Source organism: Sylvia atricapilla, chromosome 4, assembly GCF_009819655.1.
Source record: "Sylvia atricapilla isolate bSylAtr1 chromosome 4, bSylAtr1.pri, whole genome shotgun sequence".
In the NCBI taxonomy this organism is placed as follows: domain Eukaryota; kingdom Metazoa; phylum Chordata; class Aves; order Passeriformes; family Sylviidae; genus Sylvia; species Sylvia atricapilla.
In genome coordinates this window covers 17,206,562-17,234,431 of record NC_089143.1, presented here as the reverse complement: position 1 = coordinate 17,234,431, position 27,870 = coordinate 17,206,562, and the positions used below count along the sequence as shown (strand labels likewise).

At 36.9% G+C, this 27,870-nt stretch overlaps 1 protein-coding gene across 1 annotated transcript; it reads left to right on the top strand.

Annotated features, from left to right (window-relative positions):
- Positions 1–2,805: 2,805 nt before the first annotated feature.
- Positions 2,806–27,674, top strand: NCAPG (non-SMC condensin I complex subunit G). Its single transcript, XM_066317187.1, has 21 exons — positions 2,806–2,938; positions 3,511–3,720; positions 4,587–4,815; positions 6,086–6,231; positions 7,160–7,244; positions 10,453–10,645; positions 12,151–12,300; positions 14,363–14,503; positions 15,481–15,604; positions 16,229–16,318; positions 16,470–16,649; positions 17,130–17,240; positions 17,779–17,898; positions 19,440–19,676; positions 20,003–20,184; positions 22,844–23,018; positions 23,452–23,613; positions 24,391–24,562; positions 25,651–25,737; positions 26,167–26,242; positions 27,078–27,674. Exons 1-21 carry the CDS (start codon positions 2,831–2,833, stop codon positions 27,202–27,204), a joined length of 3,105 nt encoding a protein of 1,034 aa, XP_066173284.1. The 5' UTR covers positions 2,806–2,830; the 3' UTR covers positions 27,205–27,674.
- The last annotated feature ends 196 nt before the right edge of the window (positions 27,675–27,870 follow it).

Genomic DNA, 27,870 nt, shown 5'->3' with positions numbered 1-27,870 from the left:
CCTTCATTACATCCTTGCCCTCCTAGTCAGTCATTATATCCATCCCGCAGGAAGCAGCTGGTCCTCACTGAGCTCCGAGTGCTAGCTCAGCAAGGAACTGAAGGGGCAGCGCAGACCTGGAATGGATTCCTGAGCCCACAGGCAAAGGCTGTGGCTCCAGGCCTGAGATGAATCAGGTCAGGGCTCATTAAAACTGATTAGTGCAGTCAAGGCCTGAAAAAGAAGCTGTAAAAACTATGATAGCAACACTTCTGTCAGTTGAACAAGGTGTGTGGTAACACAGAAACATGGACAGCATTTGCAATCCTCCTTCAGCATGTTATTTACCTACACATGAACTATCAGTTGTACTGAGAATTTTATATTTCTACCTGTAAACACAAAGCCTAGCAGAAATATTTAAAGCAGTCTGGGAGAAATAAATCTCACATCCTAGATTAAATCCACGGTAAGGGACTATAAGGTATTCTCCATGGAAAGCCTTCTTCTGTAGACCTGAGATGCAGGTAGGCACAACTGGGATGCTAAACATGTGAATCAAAAAGCATTCAGTTTGCATTATGATTTCACTTAAAATAAATGTCCTGTGTTTTTAATGCCACAAGAATCACATAGGTTTATCTGCTCATCTTCCTGTTTGCATCTTCTTGTCCACAGTTCTATTGCAGGAAAAAAATCTATATGAAGGCAATTATCCAGTAAAAATACTTTAAGTAGAAAGATTGTTACACATTGTATTTCCCCACAAAATTTAACCATTAAAAAAGTTCAACTCTTTGAGAATTTTTAGTTGATTATAGTGTTTTTGTAGAATGACTATTTCTCCAAGATAAAATGAAAGCTTTTAGAAAAATGTTAACATGTAGGATTCTATTTTACTATTGTAATTGTGTGTATAGAATCAATTTCCTACTCTCTCAGAGCAGAAGGTGATTAGGCCTGATCCATATATTTTAGAAGTTAATAAAAAACATAAAAGTCACCTTTAAAATGGAGTTATCTTTTTTAAATATACACAAATGCATGGTAGTATAATATGTCAGGGGGAAAAAAAAGCCCTCTGCCACATATTTAAATTATTTTAAAATTTATATTTATCTATGAAAGAAAATACTTTGTTTCCAGCTACTGCCCTCCATTCTTCACATACAGCTCATATATATCCCATAATCCTCTTGTAATGAGAAAATAATTCCAATTATTTGGTTGATTAAAATCTGTTTCTTAAATAAAAGACTAGGAAGAGTCAGATCTAGAACAAGACTGACCCCTAGTGGTTTTCTTTTTCTTCTTTTTTTTTTTTTTTTTTTTTTTTTTTCCCTTAGACAGAAATTGCCCTTCTTCAAGATAGGTCCTGCCTATTTGCCCTATTGTCATTTGATGGTTTGTCACCTGTCCTTACTAAATAGCTGTCAACCCTTGAGATCCATCAGGCACTTTTTTTCCTTAAAGGCCAAACACATATGGACATCAAAGACCTTAAATTCCTGCTATCTACGGCTCGTGTTTACATCTTTGAATGCTGTCTGTAACTCTGTAATTGGTATGTGCTCAGAATGCTTTCCCTCAGCTAATCCCCCTCCTTGTTTCTCCTCAACTGTGTCATTAAATATTCGCCGTACGTTCCATAACAGTAACGCAGCCCTGGGGCTTGAGCTTCATTATCTTTCCTGTTTTTAATGAGATAATGGGGTTTATTACTTTTCTCAAGTCAAATGATTTCTGGGAAAGCCTTAGGTTCACAACAAACGCTTGAAAACTTGGGGGAAATGTCCACTAATAAGGGATTGAGTCTGGAAGGAGCACAAATGGGCACAACATCCACACTGTCCCCCTCGCAGCAGATACAGAAGAGTGGGAGTTTCAATGAGCTTTTATTATTTAGACTGCGGCTGAGCTTTCTCAGGCTGCTGCCGCACTTCCTTCGGTTTACGAAACCTGTCCGTCCTTTCCCTGGTGCTCCTGCCCGGGGGGACTTTGGGAGAGCGGCTCCGGGCGGGTTTGTCAGGCGCATTTAACTCTTTTGGCAACACAATTGTGGAAAGCCTCGCCCGCGCCGCCCGCCCTCAGCCGCAGCCGGGCTGCCACCGGGCACGGAGTTCAGCCGCAGGGCAATGGCAGCCGCGACAGCCCCGGCCCATCCAGCCCCTTCCCGCCCAGCTGGCCCCAAGCGTCTGGAGCACAAATCCCATGAGGAGCAGCTGAGGGAGTTGGGGTTGTAAAGGCTGGCGGAGGTTCAGGGGGACCTTATCACCCAACTACCCGAAGGGAGAGGCCATAGCTAGATGGGAGTCGGTATCTGCTCACAGGCAGCCAAGTATAGGACCAGGGAACATAGTCTTAAAACGCGCCACCGTAAGGTTGGACATTAGGAAGAATTTCTTCACAGAAAGGATGATTAGACGGAGTGAGTCTTCACAGAAAGGGTGAGTGGCCTGTCCAGAGAGATGGTAAAGTCACCATCCCTGGAAGCGTTCAAGAAATGACTGGACGTGGCACTGAATACCCTGGTCTAGCTGACATGGCGGCATTCGGTCACAACTTGAATTTAAACATCCCACACCTCTTCTCCACCCCGATTCATTCTCTGATTGTGTAAAAATGGCGACGCTCCGCGCGCGTCCCCGGCCAACTGCCGCCATTGGCCGCCCGGCCCGGCCCCGGCCCCGCCTCCAGCGCGCGGGCACGAGCGCGCGCCCGCCCGGGTTTCTCGCGAGATCGGGAGCGGCTCCCGCGCTCGGTTTGAAGCTGCGCGCGCGTTGGACGCTGTGGCCGTTGCTGGCGCGCGCGCGGGGCCGAGAGGGGCCGATCCCGCAGGCGCCGCTCCGCCATGGGAGCCAAGAAGCTGTTGCAGGTCGAGGAAGCCTTTCGGCTGGCCCAGAAACCTCACCAGAACCACGCGAAGCTCGTGGTGGCTCTGAAGAGCACTTATGCTCAGGTACGGCTGCTCTCGGGCAGCCCGGCGCGGGGGGAGCTTAGGGCCTCAGCGGCTGCTCCGCTGGTCCCCCGGGGGGCAGGGGCCGCCTCCGCAGCATTCCCTAAAACGAACACCAGTGTGCCTAAGGAGAGCCCGCGAATTAAAAACAAACAAAGAACCCCCAACCCTCCCAAAAAACCCCCACTCAAATGCCGCAAAACCACGCCGCTGAAGTATTCTGCGCAGTTGTCTCCTGCGAACGCGGCTGTGAGCGCTGCCCGCAGGGCTCGGTGATGCCGCGGGAAGGTGTTACGTGCATACCCGAGATGTGGGTGTGACACAGGATGTAATGGACGGGGTGTTTGACTGTCGTCCTGAAATCTGTCAGCCCGGTGGTAATATGCCTGCTGTGGAGTTAGAGCAAAATACTCACTGAGGAGGGCACACAGCGGGTGTGCCCCGATTGCTGGCTGTAGCCCTTTAAAAATTTAACTTCAATTGGAAGCTGTCAATTGTACCAAAAGTGGTGCAGCTTTGACAGGTGAACCGGATAGTTATCTTTTGTTGTGGTTTGATTTTTTTTTTTTCCCCAGTGTGATGATAAAGAAGGCTTTAAGGAAAAATTCATTCACTTCCTCAAGTACGCTATGATAATCTACAGGCGGGAACCAGCAGTGGAACGAGTGATCGATTTTGCGGCTAGATTGGTTACTTCATTCTATCAGACTGAGCAAGAAGATGGTAGTGAGGAGGGAGAAGAAAATTATTTATTTATGAATTATGTGTTTAAATTTCTGCTTGAGGTACAGTTAACATTTATTTTTAAATATCTAACATAGAAAATGGAAACGTTTTGCAGTGGGGAAAACTTGCTGGTACTTGACAGTACTTACAATTTAGAACTTAAAAGTGAAAGCAAAACAGAGCTAGTGCTTGACAAGTAACAGCATCTGCATTCCCCCAACACAGGAAGATCCACTACATCCCACACAATAATCCAACAGCTGGATTTCAGAATTTGGGCCTTTGAGAAAAAGTGAATATTCTCCTATATGGCTGTCAGATGTGTCACTGTAGGATTTGATATAGGTATATTTCTAAGCGTGGAAGTGTGGTGGAAATTAATTTATACTCTTCCTTTCATAAGAAAATTATTAAAAGATCCTCTATACAACTGTGGTTGGCATATGCATTGTTCCTTTCTGCTTACTCCAGGTGTTGCATAGAAAGATAAACAGTTCCAATAGCATGAACACACAAATAAAATTACATTTTCCTAAACCACTGATTTGCCATGGAAAGATTATGGATCAGGCCTAGGATAAGTAATCATAATTGCTAATGTCTTTTTTTTCTTCTAATGTTTTATGGAGGCAGAGCAGTGAGTTGGCTGGTTCACTGCAGGCAGTGGTCAGCATGCTGCTTCCTTTGTGAAGGCACTGCTGATTTTCTAGAGTCTCTGATCCAGGCAATGGGCTGTAATTGCTTTTCAGTTCTGTGACTTTTTAATCTTAAAAATAAAATTAAATTGGAAAAGCTTTTGAAACGTAGGAGTGCGTATTTCATTTATTCTGTAGAACATTGACCACTTAGATGTGCATATTAATAGCCTTTTGCTGTAAATGAGAAAAGTGGGATGATAAAAATACCTGTTTTTTCTTTCCCTCAGTCTCACAATGCCAACAGCCATGCGGTTAGGTTTCGAAGCTGTCAGCTTATTAATAAGATTCTAGGAAATTTGCCAGAGAATGCTGAGATTGATGATGACTTATTTGATAAAATTAACGAAACTATGCTGAGTAGACTTAAAGATAAATTTCCAAGTGTGAGAATTCAGGCTGTCTTGGCCCTGACAAGACTTCAAGATCCTAAGGATGAAAACTGCCCTGTTGTTAATGGTAAGTAGTATTGGTCTTTCTCATTTGGCTAAGGACACTGATTAATTTACATTACATTAAAACATTTTAAAGTTTGGGGAGTTTTTTTTAGCATTGAGTAAATGGATGTTAGAGACTATTCCTGTAATAATTCGGAAACTGTGGAACTCTTTGCTAGAGGAGATGCAAGTGTTATGTGTGTTCAAGGGGAAAAGACAGAAGTGTTAGGAGGGATCTGCTAGACATACTGGGCTCAGGCTGCTCTGTGAACTGAATGTGGAAGTGGGCTTGTGAAAATGTGTTGTAAACTAGTGGAGGTATAATACATGTTTGTTCAGTTCTTGCCCTCTAAGGACCCTTTGGTACTATTAATTGAATTAGTACAAAACTCTTAGAAAAGTAGAGATGATAGAGAAAAACTACTGTCTCAAATTATGATCACTTTTCCAGAAGAGATCAGCATCTCTGCAACACAGGTATCTTGATGATGTTTGTGAGTTTCTTTGTGCATTGTATGATTCTTGAGTAAGCTTCTACTTCCTTTGCCTCAAGGTAGACAAAGTGTAGGTTTGTACCTGGTATGTAAATTGTGCCCTGATTAATCTTTATATATTGCCTTTTGTGAAGAATTAGTTGGGGTTTTCTGTTCTTGAGGTAGCTTCTTTGAAATTTTATTTCCTGAGTATTGTTTATAGGTTTATTGTATATTTAGGAGCACACAAAATTCATAGTAAGTAATTTTTTCACAGAGCAAGATGAATTAATGTATACTCTAATTAAACTAATTTTATAGTTGCTTTGAATTTTGGATAAGGTTCAAGAATATAATAAAAAAGCATGAGGGATTTACTGTAAGAGTTTTGGTAGGCTTAATGGAGATTGCAATTTTCCCTTTATAGGAAGATTTGAGGCTCTACTTCAAAGATAATGTAGGGGAGGTACAGCTAGTGAATAGAGGTCTTAAAAGAGCCAATATTTGGAAATGGGTTTTTTTCCACTAGTAAATGACAAAGTGGTTATTTATGGGTGGGATCTAGAGTAGCAATTTTTGCAGTTATTAACTAAAGATCTTACTTATGATTGTGAACATTATTTCTTTGGACATCATATCTCAGCCTGTAGTTACCATAAAATCTTGGGGTTGTCACCCTGAACTGTTTTCTAAATCATCAGCTCTGCAGGGGCAAGAGAGGGGTTTTGGTAACAGCTGCTGAATGTTTTTTAAAGTATTTTCTGTTTTTCTATGTTTCAAACTCCTATGAAAGCATTATTATGGCTATTTTATTTTCAGTTTACAGCAATTTGCTTGAAAATGATTCAAACTCAGATGTGAGACGTGTTGTGCTGTCAAGTATTGCTCCATCAGAAAGGACTTTGCCAATAATCGTAGGCCGCACTATGGATGTAAAGGAGGCTGTCAGAAAGCTGGCATATGAGGTAAATTGGACCACTTGCAATGAATTTCAAAGGCTGACTTAGGAAAATGGCTTTAAATCATTTATTGTATTACACTTAACATTAAGATCAGTTAAATAATTTATTTTCGTTTACCAAAATCTGGAGGGAGAGTGGTTTAATACAAGTTTTCTGGTTAAAACTGCTGAACTTGATTGTAGAACTTGCTTGATAGAAATTACTTGTGTGGTAAAATTTGTCTGTTGAAGATCAGGTAGTAACAGTATAAATTATCCATGCAGTCTGTTGTTTTTTATTTATGCATTTTGTGATGCTATTGAAGCAAATTTGCTTCTCTGTTATTACATAGTGGATGTTAAGAGCACCGCAGTAGTAAAAAATTGCATGGTTTTGGTATTGCAGTTTTCAGAAGTATCAACCATTAATCATGTTTGTATGCAGAGGTAAGTAAGTACGCTAACATGTCTGTTTCTTATGCAGTCATCTTAGGTGAGGTCTTGAAACAAAATGTTCAATTTTTTCACACAATACCATCTTCTGCTTTTTTAATCTTAGCTTAGAGTGGTTTTTTGAATGGAATCTCTGTATTAGTAAGCTTTTTAAGGAAAGTACTAACTTCTGTAACCTGTTGCAGATATTCATTACCCTGGGCACTTTAAAGAGAAAGGATAGTTTCCATGTCCAGGTGCTGCATACAAACAGAGCTGATGACCTTCTAAGCCATGTGTTAACTTTATTGTTTATTTTACTTTACATTTTCTTCTATGCACGAGGATCTGTCTGCTTGTTAATGTGTTGGTACAGTGCTGTTGGTATAGGTATTACAGGTTTCTACTGATTTAGGATTTCTGTGTGTAGTTAAAACTCATAGTTTAAAACCATAGGCAGGTAATGTGTTAATTTGTTATCACATGTGGAAATGTATTTTAATGTCTTGATTATTTTTAAGGTTTTGGCAGAAAAAGTTCACATGAGAGCTCTGACAATAGCACAGAGAGTTAAATTGTTGCAACAAGGACTTAATGACAGATCTGGTAAGAGATCATAGGTTTCTTAACATCTTAATACTGATGTTCAGGAGAGAATACTTTCTAATATGTTGGGGTGATGTATGCAGAAGCTGTAATGGCAATAATAAGGAGCTCGAAGGGAGTAATGAGGTACCAGGAAGTGTTTAGACACATGAAATCTGATTGCTGCTTTGTTTTTCCAGCCCCTTGTAGTGAACTAACCAGAAAAGAATTGCACTTTCAAAAAACCTGAAAACCAGTTAGCTTTAAAATATCTCTAAATGCTATTAAAATTAAAAAAACAATAATGTAGTTAAACACAGAAGCAGAAAATTGTAATTAATTTGGTGTATTTGGAAGTGTTTTATTACAGATGTTTTTATAACTAATAAATGTATTTAATAATTTAAATGTGAACATTAATACCATTTTGAAAATATTTCCTATGTGCTTTCAGAGAGAAGTCTTGTCAGCTGGTAATTTTTTTGTTTAGCTTGAATTGTATTTAATGAATCTTTGACCCTTCCGCGTTTCCCCACGGGGCAGCTTTATTCCTTTCCATGTCTTTTGTCCGGTGTCACTCTGTGGAAGAGCCATTCCAAACATGCCCACAGCTGTGGGGGGTGTGTTGCCGAAAGGTGGAAACATCACCAGCGTCTGAAACATCACCAGCGTTTGGCCTGCCTATGCAGGGCTCCCGATAGCAGCAGGAATGGGCAGGAATTTCACAGTAGAAGCTACCAGTTTTACTGAGTGCTGCTGTGTAATCCCCCTACTTTGTTTGGAAAGCCTGCAATAAGTTGAATTTTACTCTGAAAATTTCCCTTGCTGAATGATGTGCTGCCTGGGAATTGTGAGAATTATGATTAGTGTGGATATTCACTTAGAAAACAAGACTAAAGTACTGTGCTCATTGGGAACTAGAGCTCTTTAGGGTGTTAAGCATGCATGTGTTATTGATCTACTATTTTTGGCTAGCTGGAGATTGTATTCTCTTAACAGGAAAGGAGACAATCAGCTGAGTCCTTTTATGCTGTATAGAACTATACTTAGAAGACCACCTCTTTCTATATAAGAAGTTTTAGTCACTTTGCCTCAACTTTCATGAACTGGTCTGTAGTAGCCTACAGAAGTTTGCCCTGTTCTGTTTCTGAAGTACAGCACTGAAAAACCTGTGTTCTCAATTACTGTTTTGTATTGATACACTGGTTTGCTGTTTTATCTAGCTTTGCTGCTTGTCTACTGGCTGCCACCATCCCCCAGTAATGCTTGGGGATTATTGAGAGATAATAATGAGAGATATTTCTTGGGGTGAATGCGTTTCTCTTCATAATCTTTCCACACTGGGGAGGAAACCACTTTCCCTAATTTTTCATGTGATTCTTCCCTTGTCAGGAATAAGCTTTTGTTGTATTCCTTTAGAATACAGCCTTTCTACGTGGCCTGTTTTACAGTGACATTGATGTGTTCAACATAAAGAAGTGCATTCTTTTATGATCCAGGACAGATACTTTCTTAGTGTCTGTCTCTTCCTTAGGATGATTTTATACACCACTTGTTACAGTTTACATCTGCCCGGGTCTGTAGTTTGATTGATATCATATGTTCTTTACCAGGTATGATAGGTTTGTATTCCAAATTGGCTATTCTATATTGCAAATCATGTAACCCTGAATATATATATATATATATATATATATATATATATATATATATTTATTGAATTTGCTTATCTGGGTAACTTCTGAGCTAATAAGCAAGGAACCTGCTTATTTAAGGTATCTACATCGAAATTTTGGATGTTTTTCCATACTGGCTTCAGAACAAGGGCTTATAATTATATACAGTCTAGAATACATAATCCACGTTCTGCCTAGTTCTGCTTTTCAGGGTGAGTTCAGCTCTCATTCTACTATATTCTACTAGTTAATGCTTTTCACCTTCTTGGAGATGTTTTTATTCTTAGAACCGTAATTTAGTTTTTTCGAGGCCTTTTTACAGTACTTTTTTAGCTCTTACCCATGTTTAAGTGCTACATTTAGTATCATGAGTTGCGTGTAAGAGGAAAGATGAATGTTGTCAGTGTGTGTAAACATTGTTTCCCTTACTCTGGATGTTGTTTCTGAAAGAGCCTAAGAGCATAATCGTTTTGCTCCCTAGTTATTATGTTTTTACCTCCACCAGACTCCTAGCCTTTCAACTTCCCTGCTTAAGTCTGCGTGAATGCATTAAGGATGTATACATTCTAGATGTTCCCATAAATACTTTTTTCATTGATTAAATGGTATTCTGTTGATCCAGGAACTGTTTCTTGTGGCGGTGGTGAGTAGGGAGTTAGAGTATTATATGTAAACTTCATAATCCATTCACATAATAGAAACAGCATGAGAATTCTGTATGTCAATTCACATGTAGTATCCTGCCTCTGAAAGTGGCTGATTCCCAAACAGAGCAAGTATATCATAATGCTTACCCAGAATATTTGGGACTGGAGCATCTCTGTTACAAAGACAGGCTGAGAGAGCTGGGCCTGGAGAAGAGAAGACTGAGAGGGGAGCTCATCAATGTCTGTCAGTATCTGAAGGGAGGGTGACAGGAGGATGGAACCAGGCTTTGCTCAGTGCTGCCAGGCAATAGGAAAAGAGGCAATGGGCAGAGACTGATGCACAGAATGTTCTGCCTGAATATGAGGAAGAACTTCTGTACTGTGCAGTTAACCAAACACTGGAACACTTGCCCAGAGAGGTTGTGGAGTCTCCTTCACTGGAGAGATTCAAGAAGTGTCTGGATGCTATCCTGTGCCATGTGGTCTGGGATGGCTCTGCTTGTGTGAGGAAGTTGGACCAGATGACCCACTGTCCCACTGTTGTCCCACCCAGTCTTACCTATTCTGTGATTCTGATTTTGAATATTTCTTTGTTCTACAGGAGTTTGTGGTTTGTAGGTTTTTTGGGTTGAGCTGATGTCTTTAGACATATATTTTTTTTTTGGATAAAGGTTTTTGTTTTTTTTTATTCCCTGCAAGGGGAAAAATTACATTGCCTCAAAAAAAGGGTGTGCCCTAGATAGTTCTTGCGCAACTGGGTTTTTCTTTATTTAAAATAATGTTAAATTTAACTGCATAACTTTCTTTGCAAGAAGACTTATATGGAAAAATGTTTTATGAAAGTATGTTTAAAATTTGATATTTTTCAAACTTTGTTTTAAACTGTTTGAATTCCTGTTTTATTAGATGCTGTTAAGGAGGTAATGAAGAAGAAGCTACTTCAAGCCTGGTTACAATTAACTGAAGGGGATGTTTTAGAATTGCTTCATAGACTGGATGTAGAAAACTGCCCAGAAGTGGCCATCCCAGTATTAAATGCTATATTTTCATTATCTCCACTTCATGACATTGTTCAGAATTGTAAAAACCTTGATAGCAGGTATGCAGAGCATTCTTCATTTCCAAAGGATGAATATTTTGTATGAGAATATAAAATTCTTTGTATGAGAATATAAAATTCCTTTTAACTTCTTAAGATACTGGCACATTTCCAGAGGCTGTAAGAAAGTTATTTCACTATATTGATGCTTTTTAAAGCCAGACAGGCCCACATCTATGGCTTTGGAGTGCAATGCATGTAGCATCTACTGATTTCAAAACATCTGTCATGCTACTAACCAGAATGCAAGGCACTTGATATGATATTGTGCGTTTCCTCCCATAATACAGAGGAAGGTTTTGTTATTCCTTTTAAATCAGTGACAAATTGTCATTTAATTTTATCGTCTGAGATTAGATTCCTACCACAGTTCAAAATCATTCCATTCTGATTGGTCTGACTTTGATCCTGAGCAAAATGAAGCTTCCATTCTGAAACACTGGGCTATCTGACAATTTTTTATGTTGCAGGTCTGTTAGAGGGTTAATAACATTTTGAAACATAAGTTAAATTACTCAGTTTATAATGAAGCTTACATTAATTTAATTTATGGAAAACACTTGGGGTTGTTTTTGTATGAAGTTTTTGAGTACAGCTTGAATGAATGGAGTATCAGAATGATAAATGGCTAGATTTTTGAAGTCTGTGATTTCTGTTTGTTAAATTTACATTTAAATAAAGACTTGTCAGGGTAAGGAGAAGCTGTCAAATGATCAGTTTTCATCTACATGTTTTCTCAGGTGGTTTTGGTTGGGTTTTTTGTTTGTTTTGTATGTGAGCAATCTAAAGCAAAATAAAAATTGTTGATAATTTACAAGTAAAATGGGATTCAAGGGAGTAAAAGCTACCACCACAGTGATACTACTTTTTCTGTTTTGAGATAGAATTAATGAACAACTAAATGCTCTGCTTCTGAAAACAAAGATTAATTGCCACGGTTGGCATGAAAAAGACTATGAATCTAAAAAGAAGTGGGGGGGTCTCATGATGGATGATCTACCTATCATGGCAGATGGATGATGAGTCTACAGAGTTGCTAAGAAGTATTTTGTATTGACGTACTATGATTGCTACTCCACTGTTGTGTCAAGATCTTGTATTAAGAATGGAAGGAACAATCCACAGAAGCCGAAAAATATTTTCATGCAGTTTTGCATTTCTGTGGATTTATGGTGTTCATTTTCCAGACTCGTCAGTGGTAACAATGTTTCATAAAGTACCTGGGTGGTTGCTGTAGAAGGTGGGAAGGTTGGGCAGAATGTTTCTGCAAATTGGTGTGAACAGCATTGAGGTAAAATACTGAGAAGGGCAATGTCACAAATGGCCTGTGGAGCTCTGTGTCCTTGAGAGAGGAAGTTATTTTTCTCAATCTGTAACTATACCTTTGACGCGGTTTTATTTGCATTTTAGCAACTAATATTTTTTTCTTATTTTCTAATACTTCCGTGTATTTATTATTTTAGACTCTTTAATTAATCTCTTTATATTGCTTTATTTTTGTTTAGAAAGCTGATTCCAGTGGAGGATTTAACACCTGAGAATGTGTTATATTGGAGATGTCTTTGTGAATATCTAAAATCAAAAGCTGAAGAAGGTGAAGTTGTACTAGAACAGGTGTTGCCAGAACCAGCTATATATGCAGATTATTTATTGAGGTACGTTGCATTTAAAAATCTCCTACCACTAAAGTAAAAATTTTTTATTAGATTAGAGAATAGTTCTTTTATTCAAGTGCTCAAGTATCCTCCAAACCCCAAATTGTACCTGAACAGTGATTTTAGCTTTTACTGACTTTTTAAAAAAGATTTTTGAGAGATGTTTTTAGAACTTGCAGGAACCGACACTTCTTCTATTGTTGTCTTTTGTGAAAATAAATTAAAATTTTGCTGCTGTCTCTAAGAGAAGCAGTTTTGAATTGAAACTTCCCTTCTCTTTTGCCTGCTCAGGGAGGCATGCTTCCTAAAAACTTGTATACGAAGGCAGTGACAGAGATGCAAAATGAGCCAGTTACAGCACAGTTCTTTAACTGGAGGGCACAGGAGGTGGAAATGAATGTTTTGTTAAGGCAGTGTTTTCACCCAAGAGTGGTGATTTTTTTTTATTTTTTTTTTTTTTGGTGGATGTTTTGTTTTGGCCTCAAGGGATTCTTTAGTCTTAACATAAACTTTGAACAGAATTTGCTTCTTAGCATTGATAATTCTGGGAAATCTTAACTGAGGTGTTATACCTGTAAAACAATGACTTCCTGGAATGATAATAAATCAGATCTGCTGAAAAATGCATTGTATTGATGGATATTCCCAATTAAAAATATGCATATCCTTTTCTCACTTTACTGGATGTGGTATACTGGTAGTAATTACAGAAGTCATTGCTACTTTACAGTGTGGAATGTTTTAACATGTTTCATAAACATTTAATATATGGAGCATCTGTGCTTCCGTAGTTGTGAAATGTATATCTGGTCTGGTGGGTATACATTTATTCATTCATTATTCATTTAACAATTTATGAAACATTTCTTTTCCAAAAGATCTGTTTTTCAAAAGAACATTTGTTCTCTTTGCATCCAGTCTTACTCAAAGTACTTTTAGTTACATTGCCCTTCAGGGTGAGGCTAAAATTAATCAGATTTGCTAGTAATTGTTTGTGATATCAGCTGTTAAACTCTGCATTGTTGAGCTGTTGTTTCAGGTAAGATTTGCAGTTCTCAATTCTCTGGTGTACAGTTGTGCAATGCACTCACTGTGAGGGTGTTGGTTAAGAGGAGCAAGAACATACAAATCATTGGTACTTCAGAAAAAAGCGGGATTGTGAGCTGCATTTTCAGATGTTCTTAAATAGTAGCTACATGCAAAATTTTATTTTGTCCTAGATTAGAAGAAATTGTAAAAATTTGGCAGAAATAACAAGCTGTTACTGAAAAGTATCTATGAAGCTGGGGTAGAAAAAAGCATCTTTTTCACAGCTCATGTCAATATTTGAATTACATTTTGTGATATTGAATTTTGTACGTGATGTTTCACTTCAGATTTTGTGAACGTGCATAGCTTTCACTGATAGATGAAATTTTGATTAAAAAAAAATTGAGTCTAGAAGAATTAAGAAATGGAATGAAGTGATTGCACTTTTCCATGCTGTATGGCTGAATATATTTTATAACAGAGTATTATTCTGTCATGACATACTGAATCAGATTAAGAAGTTACCATATACTCTCATGATTTTCTTGTATTTTGACTTGTAGGCAGTATAACAATTCTGAACTTGTAAAAAATACATTGTACCTAAATATGCCGAAAATAGTAAGAAAAAGGATACATCTATACATCTATTCCTAAGATGTTACCTTTATGCATTTTTACAGAACTGAAATCACATGTAGCATTACTTTACATTTTATGTTTCTTATTGTATTGCATTCACAAAAGGGACTTTTTAAAATGAAGTGCATTATTTTAAAACGGTACATTATTTGGTAAAAATAACTTCCTGAAAAATAATCTATGAAAACAACAGAATCATTATTTTTAAGGTTTGTACCTAATGTAACCCCTTGTTTATACAGAACAAGAAAGTGGTGGAGTTTTTTTATTGGGGATGTGGCAGGAGTGGATATTTGGATTTGTTTGGAGTGTATTTATTTATTTACTTACTTATTTATTACTGTCCAACAGTGAATCTGAATGTAATTATATCTGTTCTGTTTGGATTCAGTTATCTTCAAAATATGCCAATTCTTAGTGAAGAACAAAAAGAAGACTTCAATTGTTTGGAAAAACTGATGACAAAAGAATTTATAGGCCAGCAACTGATACTAATCATAGGCTGCATGGATACCATGGAAGAGGGAGGAAGGTAAACTTAAATCAAATTTGTGTTACTAAGCATAAGAGAATAGAGGTTCTAGGGCATAGAACCTCTACTTGGAAAAGAGCCTGATAAAACAGACAAAATACAGTTCTAATGTTAGCTGGAATAGAACACAGTCTCCTTAATGGAATTGGTCCCAAAATTGTGCCAAATATTGTCTGCTTAGTTTTATGGAAAAGTAAGTTCTAATGCAGATTCCACATTGTTAGGGGAAACAAATTCAGTTGTTTTCGTAAAGTATTATTGAGATTATGAAATTACAAAACTGCTTATTTGGAGCACAGTATGTAAAAAATAAAGGGAGAAAAACTGATTGCTTCACAGCAGATGGCTTGTAGCAAGTAGCCTGTTTGTTTCTCGTGTTTTTAAGCTATAGTTTGCTAAGGCCTAAAAGGCTACAAAATATCTTAGATGCCAGGCTAAATTGGACTGTGTTAACTGAGTCATTCTTACAATTTGAATAGCCTTTTGGTGTGAAGTAAGAAGAGCTTAAGAATTTGGAAATTCATACCATCTCAGGCATTTTGTGAAAACTTGTAGTTATGGTAGTATAAACACAGCAGTAATTTCAAACTCTGTGGAATGTGTAAATGTGTGCCAGACTGGCAGGAGAGTTTAAGTTGCAATTTTTTAGTTTTCAGTCAGATAATTTCCATGAAAGCATTCTGCAATATTGATCCTGACTGTTTCTGCTGGTATGACTTTTCTTTGGACAGTAGGGAAATCTCATGAAAAAATTCATCATTTTCTAATCAAGAAAAAGCGATTAAAACCAGTAAAAGACAAACATTGCATAAATAAGAAGATACATTTGGCAGTTAATGTGGCTGTGGAGAAAAGTTTCTCTCATCCTGTGTTATAAATTTTTCACACTATCTCCATGTTGGTAGGATAGTAACTCTTATGTCTTCCATTTTCTTAAATAAGCAAAAATTGTTTGTTTGTTTTTCCCTCTAATCCAGAAAGCATCTGCTAGCTATTTTACAAAAGATTCTCATTTTACCTTCAACTTCAGCAGCACTTATACCTCTCCTTGTTGAAAGATTGCTCAGTATTGTTGAAGATGAGGACAGAAGGATTCAAATTGTAAGTATTTGTAAAAGCTTAGTCTCTGTCTTCCCTTTAAATCAAACAGCCTTTATGAAGCATTGTAAAAGAAATATCAGTATTTAAAAAAAATGTCTCCTTCTCCCTTTGGTTTTTTTTTTTTTTGGGGGGGGTGTGAAGATTTTGTTTATTATTTTGGTTTCTAGCATAGCTCCATTTTGTGGTTTTCTAGAGATCTTTATGTTTAGAGATGTGACTGGTGTTGTAAATGCAGTCCTCAAACTAGGAAAGTGTTACACTTCAGTAGCCTGTTTAGAATACTTATCTTGTTAGATGTAAAGTGTCTTGTTGAAAAGATTCAAAGTGAGGATGGTGCAAATTTTCAGGTTTTATATTTTTCTTCCCTCCTGTTAGCTCAGATAGGTGATTAAGGTATTTTTTTTCCTTGCTTATGCAGCTGAATGGGAAAAATGGGATTCAAATGTGCTCATGGTCACATTGTGTTGTTAAATTGAGGGTTATTCACAAGGAACGAGCTGCTAAGAGAAGCTGCACAGATATGCAGTACTTTTTCAGAACGATTATTTAATTTTGGAAAAGTTAAATGTTTAGTATATATCTGAACTGCAGTTAATGGCACTAATAGACTGTTTGCAACAACAGATTGCAGAAATTATGTCTGAAGTTCGTGAGCCAACTGTTGTAGTTGACCAGCCTGTTGATGCTGCTGAAATAAGGAAGCGGAAGCTAAAGGTGAGCAGATTTTAGTTAGTAAGAAAAATAATTTTCTAAGCTTAATCATCCAGAGTTTTATATGGTACGTTAATATTGGTGTCAAATAGTGTATCACTAGCAAAAGCCACAGAAGTTTATTTGTTAATTTTCTTTTTACTTTGTATTTCAGCTGGCTGAAGTAAAAGTGAAACTTTTTGAAGCAAAACAAGCTCTGGAAGAATGCATTACTCTTCAGGATTTTAATAAAGCATCAGTATTAAAAGAAGAAATAACTGAGTTGGAACACAAAAAGAATGATCTGATAAAAGCAGCAGAGCAAGCTGAAATTAAAGAAATACGTGTGGAGAAGGTCTCTTCCCTTCTTCTATTCCTAAGTGCTGGTTATGTTTTAAAATTTATTCTTTGTTTTAAAAGAAAGCATAGCTCTGATTTGTCTCAAATATATTTTTAAAATTGAAACCAAACATTTATGGTACTAGTATTCTTCTGCAAGTATAGAAGCTGATAGTATGCTCTAGCAAAACATAAATTGTATAGAAGCTGATCGTATGCTCTAGAAAAAATGAATCGCAATTTAACTGTTCTTTTTTCTTTGAATAACTTAAGAATTCTAAATGGGTCTTATTCTTACTCTTCTTACTCTTAACTAATTGAAAACATAAAAATTAATTTATTTTGACCATAGCTTATAGACTTGCACAGCAAATGTGTAGTGGACAGGGAATGTTTATTTGGGTAGGGACAAATTATGATTAATGGTCCCATTCTTCTTATCATAGCCACTGTTTGTATTGATAACGCTTTTCTCTTTTCCCTGACCAACTTGAAGAATGATCCTGAAACATTGTTGAAGTGTCTGACCATGTGCCATGAGGTTCTGAAGATCATGTCACTTTCTAAAGGAATCAGTCCAACCATTAATGAAATCATTCAATCTATGGTATGTAGGAATACAAAATAACTTAACCTCCTTAGTAAATGTAAAAATATTAAATTATGCCATTGCATTGTTCAAACTGTATCTGGTCTGTTTTTTCTTTTGTGTGGAATTTTATAATTGTCTTCTCAAAACTGTTTCAAGTACATCAAAGTGGCATCTGTATTTTGCAGCTTGGAATTGGATATTGTTTCTCTGCAAGAATGTTAATGTCTGTCATGAAGAAATGTGTAGGCTTGTTGTTGTGTGTTGGTTTTTTCATTTCCCAGAGTGATCAGCTCCATTTTATTTGAAAACAAATATTTATTAAAAACAAACACAACAAAGCACTCACGTGGCTTTTGCCATTTTTTTGTTGCTGATTTCAAACACCATATTCAATCTGCTTCTATTCATACCTAGATAAACAGAGTATTTGGGAGTTGCCATTTTCCAATCCTGTATCACAATAAGTTGTCTTTAATTTAGCATCTTTTAGTAGTCAGAATTTTATTTTCAATTTATATATTTAGTCTATAAAGGTCAATATTATTGTTTTCAGATACTTCCAGGTGTAACTAATGTCCACCCAGCTGTGAGAAATATGGCAGTTCTGTGTTTGGGTTGCTGTACGCTTCAGAACAAAGAATTTGCCCAACAACAGCTTCCACTGCTGTTACAGGTAAAATACGTGATGAGAAATGAAATTATGTTCTTTGTGACTTAGTAAATAAATCTAGCCTTGTCTCTATAACAAGCTATCGTATAGTAATGTTCTTTGAGAACCAGTAATTCCTGATTTTCTGAAGATCTGGAGAGTGTGGTTTCCTGTAGGTTTTTCAGATGTCTGATAAGATTCAGTTTATCTTATAGTAGCATGTTTTTCCTTTGTAAGGTCACCTGTTGTCTTAAAATTTTCAAGGAATTCCCTGTCTTTAAGGTCTCACTTTGTCTTCCAAATCCGTCATGTATTTGTTACTCAATACAGAAAAGAGAAGCTATTGGATTCTCTAAGTATATTCTAAGTATATTCTCTGTGTTGGATTCCCCTTCCTTGGGATACCAAATTAAAAATGTGTCTGATGGTTTTCACATTTCTTTTGCATACTTACCTGCAATATTGTGTGTCCAATTTAAATTCGGAACAATTGATATGTTTATGTTGAGCATTAAGGAAAAGTTGTTGACTAGAGGATAAAGCAATATTCAAACTAACAATCAATAGCATGGCCAAACATCTGTGAATATGGAGCATGTTGAATGCTGTAATATCCACAATTCCCATCCTTGTGGTGAATGTTCTGATACCAAACTAATGATACCAAATATGATATTTGTTAACCTTGGGTTTTGATACTGGCTTTGAGGGAAGTGTGGGTGACCATTGTGCTTAAAAAGTGTGTACAGGCAGACACTGGAGAAATGACAGCAGAAGTTTAGCTGATGTGCTTGGCTCAGACAAGATAGTAGAGTTGTCAGTCATAGTAGGAGACCTTTGGGTTCCTAAAAAAAAAGTAACATTTACTGTTGTTTTTAATTTGCCTTTGAGAATGTCACATTAAAAAAAAGTTTGTTTGGAGAGGATTTCAGTTACTTTAGTAACTCAAATTTTTGAGTTAAGTAATCTTTCTGCAGGTACTAAACCCCACAATGTCTGTGTAGGCTTTTATCAGAAGCAGAGTGTTGGGCTAAACAGATGTAGAATCTCTGGGCTAAGCCATGATGCATGGTTTTACTTGCATGTAATTTGAACTATATTACATATAGTGACCTTTATAAATTTGACTTTTATTGCTACCTTGGTCCCTGTTGTCTTTTTACATACTGTTGATTTTAATTAAGCTGTATTTTTATTTAGTTATATTTCTGTAATGCCTAACAGTCTGGGGCTACCACAGGCAAACAGACTTTGTTCAGGGTCTGTTTATGGGTTGAACAATAAAATTACATCTCACACATGGATGCTCACTCCATGAGTGAAATTAATTTGATTTTATGTAGTGCAAGTTGCATAGATGACTTGATAAATTACTTCCCAGATGGTTTTATAAACTCAGGTTTAAATTTGTATCACACCTTCCTAAAGTTTGAAAATTGGTTCAAGTATTATAAAAACTTTCCCAAAATAATCAATTTTACTGAAGAATAAATCTTACTCTGCTTAATTTCAAGATTGGAGGTCTGCCAAGAAGGTGATATATTTATTTTCCTTATTGCACCTAGATTTTACAAATAGATAACATAAAGATAAAGCTCAGTGCTTTAAACGCAATCTTCGATCAACTAATGCTGTTTGGAATTGGGCCTTTTAAAACCAGAAGAGGCAGTGACTCTCAAAGTGAAAGTGCAGACATTAGAACTGAAAATGGTGATGACAAAAGTGAAACAATGGAGGAGGAAGAGGAGACTGCCACAGTTCACAACCTTCTGAAGCTTCTTTCTGGTTTCTTAGACAGTGAGGTAAGGAATATTATAACATTTGCCTTAGTTTTGTTTTCAAATTATTTTTGTAGATGGCTCATCATCCCATCAGGTTGCCTGGGAATATTAGGTGATGTGAATTGGAATTGATGGTCTAATATTAAAATACCTGTCCTAGAAAATGACTACAAGTTTGTCACTGGTACAGGCTGACGTTCCTCTTGAGCTGCTTTGCATTCTGTGCAGGTGGACATATGTGAATGTAGAGAAGTGATAGGCTATCTTACCAATGTCCTATTACAGTAAAGTATTAGTGAAAAATATTATGGTTGATGTATTCTGTATATGATGAGATTTTTCTTCAGTATTCAGAACTCAGGACAAAAGCTGCAGAAGGCATTGCCAAACTGATGTTCTCTGGGAGGCTGATCAGTGCCAAGCTCCTTTCTCGTCTGGTCTTGCTGTGGTACAATCCCATGACTGAGGAGGACACTAGGCTCCGACACTGCCTGGGAGTTTTCTTCCCTTTATTTGCGTATCAAAATAGGTAATGCTCTTTGTAATTTGTTATGTGACAGTATACATTGATCTAGCAGCTTTAGAAACCTTTCTTTGGTCGTGCACCAATAGAAATTGCACAAATGCAAATTAGATTTAGATATCTAATTCAACCTCCTATTCCTATTGCTTTTTGAAATACATAATCTCGACCTATTCTGAAGAATTTCTATTAATTCCCTGTTACCCCTGTGGCTTTTCATGGTGGGTTTTTTTTTTTCCTAAGCCTACAATTGAAACTGTTTTCAAAGATATTGAATAAAATTAATTTTAAAAGATGTGCTTTACTTATTTATGCTGTTGAGCACTACAGGTAGGCTTTGAAGTGTCAGTAAAAAGTACCTAGCAGGAATGCTTCAAAAGAAAATAATCAGTGCCCACCAGTTATCAGAGCAGCAGGCTACTGGGTTGTGGTTTGGGATTTGTTTTTGTTTTGTTTTTGAACCAAGGAATACTCCAATTTAAATTCACAGCAAATTAAAATCTCCTGTTTATTTTGATGGTGGACAAAAGAGGTAGAGAACTTAAGTAAGGGAGTAAGAGCTTAAATAGCAATTCTTATCTCCTTTTACCTGGTGCTGAAAGCTTACTTTTCAGCAGCTGCTAGTGGTTTTATTGAGTTAGAACAAACAAAGTATATCTCTGCTTTTTTATAGTTAAGTTTTAATTTAAGTGTATTATGTTACCTTATCTATTTTTCAGGCCAAATTGAATTAATTTTTTGTGGCCTATATGATGCCACATTAAGAGGAGTTGTCTTGAAGAGGCAGAAAACCCCTAAGTAATGTTTTTTTACTGTTGTCAGAAAAAAGCCAAAGAAAATTACCCAGTTTCTTATAGAATGAAATTTACCTACTTAAATTCTTATGAAAGTAACAGAAAAATTGATTTCATATGTTTCCAGTATCTCTGATAATAAGTAACGAATTTAAGCTTTTAATATTGATAATATTTTACTTGTGCATTGCCATCTTCTGATACTGTGAATTTCATTCTCTTTTTTTATAAGTTCTAGTGATTGCCCACCTGAGTAATCCCATGTGTTTCCAAGTCATTTGAAAATGAGGCAATTTCTTGTGGCACCTCATAGAGGATCTTTTTCTTGAAAAAATAACATGGTGTACATGTTAAGCAAAAATCAGAAAAATCTTTGGAGAAAAAAATCCTATGTCTTAATCTGGCTTATTGATTGAGAATCTTTGTTTAGTTAGGAAATCTCATTTATTTTCTGTCTGAAAACACTATCTGCATCCTGGATCACAAATGGTCATTTTGTCATTATGGTCATTAAGTTGAGTAATTTACTTTCTTCAGTGATGGATACTCTATTATTAGAAGTGAATTATTAAATACTGTGTGTAATTCAGAACTTGGCTGCAAAGTTGCCATTCAGTAAAAGAGAATTGGGGAACAAATGAGATTTGGCAGAGGCTTATACCTAAATTGATACTGATCTCTCACTGAATTTTAAAATTCCATTTGTTTTCTGGGTGCTGCTTTGGTTAATCTTTCCATCTGGTCACAGTAAGCCAAGAGGCTTACTTCTTGAAATGAAATATTTGAACTCTGGGGAAAAAAATGCTGATCCTGACTTTTTAAATTGTTTGTCATGTCAGAAGGGTGGTATGAGATGCTAAAATAGGGACAAGGTCCTATGCAGTGAACAGTTATTATTCATGGAATGTCTTCTATAGTGTATTAAACTCTCAGACAGCGTAAGAGAAGCTTCTGCTTTTTTTTTTCATTTACAGAGAATAATCTGAATAACACTTCAGTAATGCTTGAGCTGATGTTAAACCTTAAAGCTGCTGAAAGAGAGTTCTTGCTTTGGTTCTTTTGTAGCCAGCTGTAGTGCTGCTCAAAAGGGTTTTTTGTCAGCTGGTTTGGCTCCGTAATCCAGCAGCAAATAACCTGCATTTTTAAAAAATTACTTGCTTTCTTAGTTTTCTCTTGTAGTTATTTGGGTTCAAATAGAAAGTTAATAGAAATATCAAGAGTAAAGGCTTCGCTTCAACTGTACCTTGTACTTTTTGACATCTTACTTGTTAACTTGTTTTGACAAGTCTTGTGGAAGCACACTTTTAGACAACTTGCTGCAGAACCAAGTGAAACATGATTTTTAGGCTTGCTTGGCAGGTGTTATGAGCTCTTCTGAGAAAAAAATCACAAGTATTTCTTCCAAAAATCTTGTTAACCACTGCATACTTTTTTTTGCCAGCTTTCCTTGCTTTTTTATGCAATGAGAAGTACCCCCAAAGAAAAATGCTAACAGAAGGGAGGAATGAGCAGAAAACAAGATTAATCTATAAAAAAGGAATTAGAGAAATGTATTTATGGAACTGTTTCTTCTTGTCCTTCAAAAGAGAACATGTTTGTATGTATCAGTTGGGTTTTCAGTAGTAAGGATGAATGTTCAAATTCTTCAGAGGAAGGAAGTATTACTTTAAACTTGCTTGAAATACCATGTGCTAAAATTTCAAATGGTGCTGTGAAACAGTTTTGGTATCTTGATCTTGCTGGCTGTTGCTACCAAGTTTGGCTGCTTCCACTTTGCTTTGATTGATGTACCACGTCAGTGAATTTCATCATGGAAAAGAAAACTTAATTTTGTCTTGTTATGCTACTAATATTCGACTTCACTCAAACAGGTCCAACCAGGAGTGCTTTGAAGAAGCTTATCTTCCAACTTTGCAAACACTGTTAAATGCTCCTGCCACATCACCTTTGGCTGAAGTAGATATCAGTAGTGTTTCTGAACTGTTAGTGGACCTTACCAGACCGAGTGGACTGAGAAGTCAGTCCAAGTCGTCTCAGGACTATCAGGTACAATATGTTAAAGTGTAGGATAATAGTGCTTGTCTCCAATTAAGAGCTACTTCACCTTTGTATACTGCTGCCTGTCTGGGCCTGTCTGGGATTCCCAGTGCCAGCAGTTGGGTTAAATGAGCGGCCTGTTCAGGTAGTGAAGTCTTCTGGCTTGACACTTTCCTCCCCTCTTTCTGCCCCCACCCCCACTCTATCCCAAATTTCCCCTCCCTCTTACAATTAAAAAATGCTGGTAGGAACTTGCACATGGCTTAATGTTTATATTGTGGAAGATATTTATAAAAATCAATGAATTGGTGAATGTACTGAAAAGAGTGCATTTTAGGAAAATGTTTGCTGTGTAAAATTAGCCAGCTGTTTAAATCAGATTGTTGTCTGTTGTAAATAGTTCCCAACAAAATTACTTATACCTAATTTCTTTCCTTTGCAGGAGTTAACAGTGCATGATACTTTATCCATGAAAATTTGCAATGAAATCCTGGTGGACCCAACTGCACCAGGTGTCCGTGTTTATGCAAAAGCTTTAAATTTACTAGAACTCAGTAGTTCTTCTACAGAGAATCTTCTGGTGTTGCTCAGGGAGATTCAAGAGGTAGTACATAAATAGCATGGTTCTTACTTTTTAAATCATTAGTAGTCTAATATTCTGATATGCTTAAAAATGAAGGGCCATTTGTTTACTATGACAATATGACTGGAATTTGTCTTACTGTTCTTACTGCATAAACCATAGACAGGATAACCAGCTTGAAGACAGTGTGCCCAACTTCATACATTGCAGTGCAGTAAGTTCGTTTGGTAACTGTGGTGTAGTTATTTGTTTTTTAAATCAAAATAAAATTCAGTGTGGAGTCTTGCAGTTTTGCAGCTTATTTTTAGCTAATTATTAACAGCTGAAATTTAACACCTAAACTTATGGTATAATGGGAAGATCATTAGGCAACATGAAAAGGATGCTTGATTTAAGATGAAGTGGGAAGGGATTACAAGAGTTTTACCTTGGTGCTTTTATTAATGTGGAAAAAAATTGAAATCTTGAAGTGCGGCACATGAACACAATGGTATATAGAAATGTTGGTAAGAATGCTGAATCCACTATGGACGTATCATCCAGAGGCAGCTGTACTCTGAGTCCAGTTGCTTTAATTTTTTTGAGGTTTTCTTTTAAAAAATTTGGAAAAAAATTGGGATTTTAGTGCCTAGTATGAAGGAGAAAGTGTTTCTCCCTTAAGATTGACTCCTCACTTTCATGTCACACATTGTATCCTTTGTGCAGTAATCTCAACAAATCCTAATCTAGGCCAATATAATAGATAAAGAAATAGTTGTAAATCTTGGTAACATTTAACATTATATGTCTGTTCTCCAGAAAGTGGAAGATAAACCATGTCAAAGAGCTATTGAGAAGATCCAAATGAAATTGAGCAAGCATCCTAATGTGGGCAAAAACCTCTCTGAAAGAACTGAGGAAACAGATCTGTCTGAAAGACCACAGGAAAGAGACACCACATTGTCTGAAAATACTGTTCACAATGAAGAAGGTAACTCAGAAGGGCTGTAGTACAGTACAGTACTGTACAGGCTGTGGCAGGTGTACAATTCAATAACTTGTTTAGATGTTGTGAAAATAAGAAGTAATAGGACTTGGGAGACAACCTCAGCTTCTTCAGCTACTCCCCATATCACTTGTGCTCCACACCCTTCCCCAGCTCCATTGCCCTTCTCCAGATCCACTCCAGCCCCTCAATGTCTCTTGCAGTGAGGGGCCCAAAACTGACCATGGGATTTAGGTGTGACCTCATCAATGCTCATACAGGGGAATAATGGTCACTGCCCTGCTCCTGCTGGCCATGAAGCCTCTGGTACAAGCCAAGATGCCACTGCTGGCTCATGCTCAACCTACAGACATTCAGCTGTTAGAGCTGGTCCCTTACAATCACTGTCCTCAAATGGAAAATCACTGTTCCCATGCTCCTGGTCATCTGACTCAGGGGACTGGACAGCCTGAGGTCCATCAAGAAAGAATCAAGCAAATAAAGCACTGAATGGCTCTGCTTTTTCTCTAGTCCTGTTAGTGAGGTGACTGACCATCTTCAGCAAGTGTTAGTCCAGTGTTTTGTTTGGACCTTTTTTTTTTTTTGCTTTCACTGTACTTTCAAAAGCCCTTCTTTACCTTCTCACAAAACACTGACCGGGTTCAACTGTGATTGAACTTTGGCCTTTGTACCTTCTCCCCACATGTATGAACCACAGCTCTGTCTTCTTCCTGCAAAGCCTGACCTTGACAGAGATCTTGCAGTTCCTTTTTCCTCTTAAGCTCCAGAAGGAGATCCCAGTTCGGACAAGCTGATCTTCTGTCCTGCTTGCTCAGCTTCCAACAGAGTGGAAGGGGCTAAACAGTTGTCAGGAATAGTTTATGTATGATTGACCTTTGCTGGGGTGGAGTTACAGCTCCAGTGGAGTGACATTTTAAACTTCCTGTTGGCCTTATTGGCTAGTTTCTGCTTTAAAGAAAAAGAGGTGTTCAACTGGGTGGCTTTTTAATGTAACAGCCAAAATTTAAAATCCTGATATTTAAGATAATCAGCTTTTAATTTATGACTCCTGCATGTGTTATTCTATTTAACAGAAAAGGATAAAGATACTCTTAATACTCCAGTTAATGAATTTAAGGAAACTGCAAAATTAAGATCTACAAGAAGCAAAACTGGCAAAGGTACAGTGGCTACAATATTAGTTGTTTTTAATAAAATAATTTGATACATTTTGTGAATGTATAGAGGGGAAAGCCCTTCACACTCTGTTGTAGTTTTTACAAATGTATTTGTTAAAAGATTAAAGTAGCTTTTTCTGTGGAAATTTTTATGCTGTTAGCCTGTCCCAGAACGCGGACTTCAAACAAGGAAACAGGACTGAGGCTTGCAGATAACCCAGCATGGCTGCTGAGAGTAACACACAGGTGTTTCTGAGAGAAGGCGAAAATTGTGGGGCTTTTGTTGGTTTTTTATGACCACATTCTGTCAATGCTGACTGCATATTTCTGTGTTTCAATGCAATATTAAACGCTGAAGAAAGATAGATACAAAACTAGTTTAAGAAAATAAATTATATCAAGATACGAAAAAAGACTTTTGTTTATACTTAGGACAGCGGAAAGCAGCAGAAGTGAGGTCTGTGAGCAGAAGAAAAACTGGTGCAAGTGTAAAACATGGTCTTGAAAGGTAAATCCTTGTCTCCCCACCATCGAAACCATCATGTCTGTTCTAGCAAGGCAATTTAATTCAAGTGTTTTCCTTCCCCAAATCTGTATGCTTTGATATCCTTTGTTTCTAAAACACTGATAAATATTTAAGGAAAAAAATTCTTTGAAATTTTGGTACTTTTGAAACAGTGACAGGTTCTGCCAAGGAGTCTGTAATATATAACATACCTGTTATGTGTTGAGTATATTCTGTATATTCTGGGTGAAAAAAGACAGATTTTTGGTTAATATTATTGGTGCTCTTCCAATTAGTTTTTTCTGCCTTTTATTATCTGTTTTGTGGAAGTATCAATTTTTTAAAATTTAAATTCTTTTTCCCCTTCACAATTTTGTTGCTTGTTGTCCAACATGTAGTTAACAAGAAATCTAGAAATGACTGAGAAGTGAATATAGACAATGGATTTCATCCCTTATGGTCTTGCAGGATATAAGCATTAAAACAACATTATAGTTGTAGTATTCAGCTGTGCTCAACTGTTTACTGAGCAATTAATCCATTTTTTGTAGACTTTATTGTGACTAGGGTCAGTCTCTGCCATTTGCCTATTTGGTGTGTATGCTTTGATTCCATCTAATTTGGGGGGAATTTTGCTTATTTTGCAACTGCTTATCAGTTGGTTATCTTTACTATCTATCACTTGGGAAACACCAGTTACTATTCTCAAAAAACCAAAAGATTATAGTCGTTAAGAAGTATTTTTGGTCTGTAAGACCAAGTTTCAAGTTTCTTCCTATAAAAGCTCTTCAGTTTTCTTAGTCTTTTTTACCTGATTTTTAAATAATCTGTGTTTCAGTTGTGATCAAATTCCAGAAATGGTCCCAGTATCAAGTTCAAGGCCTCAGAGAAGAGCAAAAACTTTGGCACTGGAGAAAACCCGAATGAATCTTTCAAGACTGTTGAGTGAGGAAACAGATGAGTGAAGACAAAAGGAGAAAGTGCCTTTGTCAACACTGATAGTTAACATCAGACTTGAAAATAAGATTTTTTTTCTTGCTGGTCATTTTTACTCCTTTTATATAAATAATTTATAATCCTGCATTTCTATATTTGTTTGTTTTGTTTTTTAAATAGATGCTTGTTTTTAGTGTATTTTCTGAAATACAGTCCCTTCTTCATGTAATAAAAATGGATTAAAATTTTGCCTGAAAAAAACTTGGATTTTTTTCTTTTACTTATATAGGGAAGGATGCCTCTGACCAGCAAATAAAAATGGCTGTTGGTAGTAAGTATTCCATAGTTAAAGCTGTTTTGATATTTAACAGGAGCAAAGAGTAGTTGCTTGCAATGGCAGCAATTTTGAATGTACCTACTTTTATGGCACTCGCTTTCTTCATTGTTATAAGGTTTTATAACAGTAAAACCTGGTCAGCAGATGTGTGTATTTACTGTTCCTGTTAATGTCAAATGGAGTCGCTCTTAATTGGGAGTTCTGCTTCCTGCAGGTGTGTGTTCACTTTATTGAACAATGTCAAAGGGGTAAAACTGAGTATCTCATTTTACAAACAATACTGGAAGTCTACTCATGCTGACCTTGTTATATAGAATCAGTTATGTGCTTCTAGAGAAGCATAAAAATATTTGTGGTA

Bases quoted from the DNA above. Each gene is read 5' to 3' on its own strand.
- NCAPG (XM_066317187.1), top strand. From the start codon at position 2,831: ATGGGAGCCAAGAAGCTGTTGCAGGTCGAGGAAGCCTTTCGGCTGGCC. The intron at 15,605-16,228 runs GTAAGTATTTGT...TTGCAACAACAG, and splicing joins AGGACAGAAGGATTCAAATT to ATTGCAGAAATTATGTCTGA. The intron at 23,019-23,451 runs GTACAATATGTT...TTTCCTTTGCAG, and splicing joins AGTCGTCTCAGGACTATCAG to GAGTTAACAGTGCATGATAC.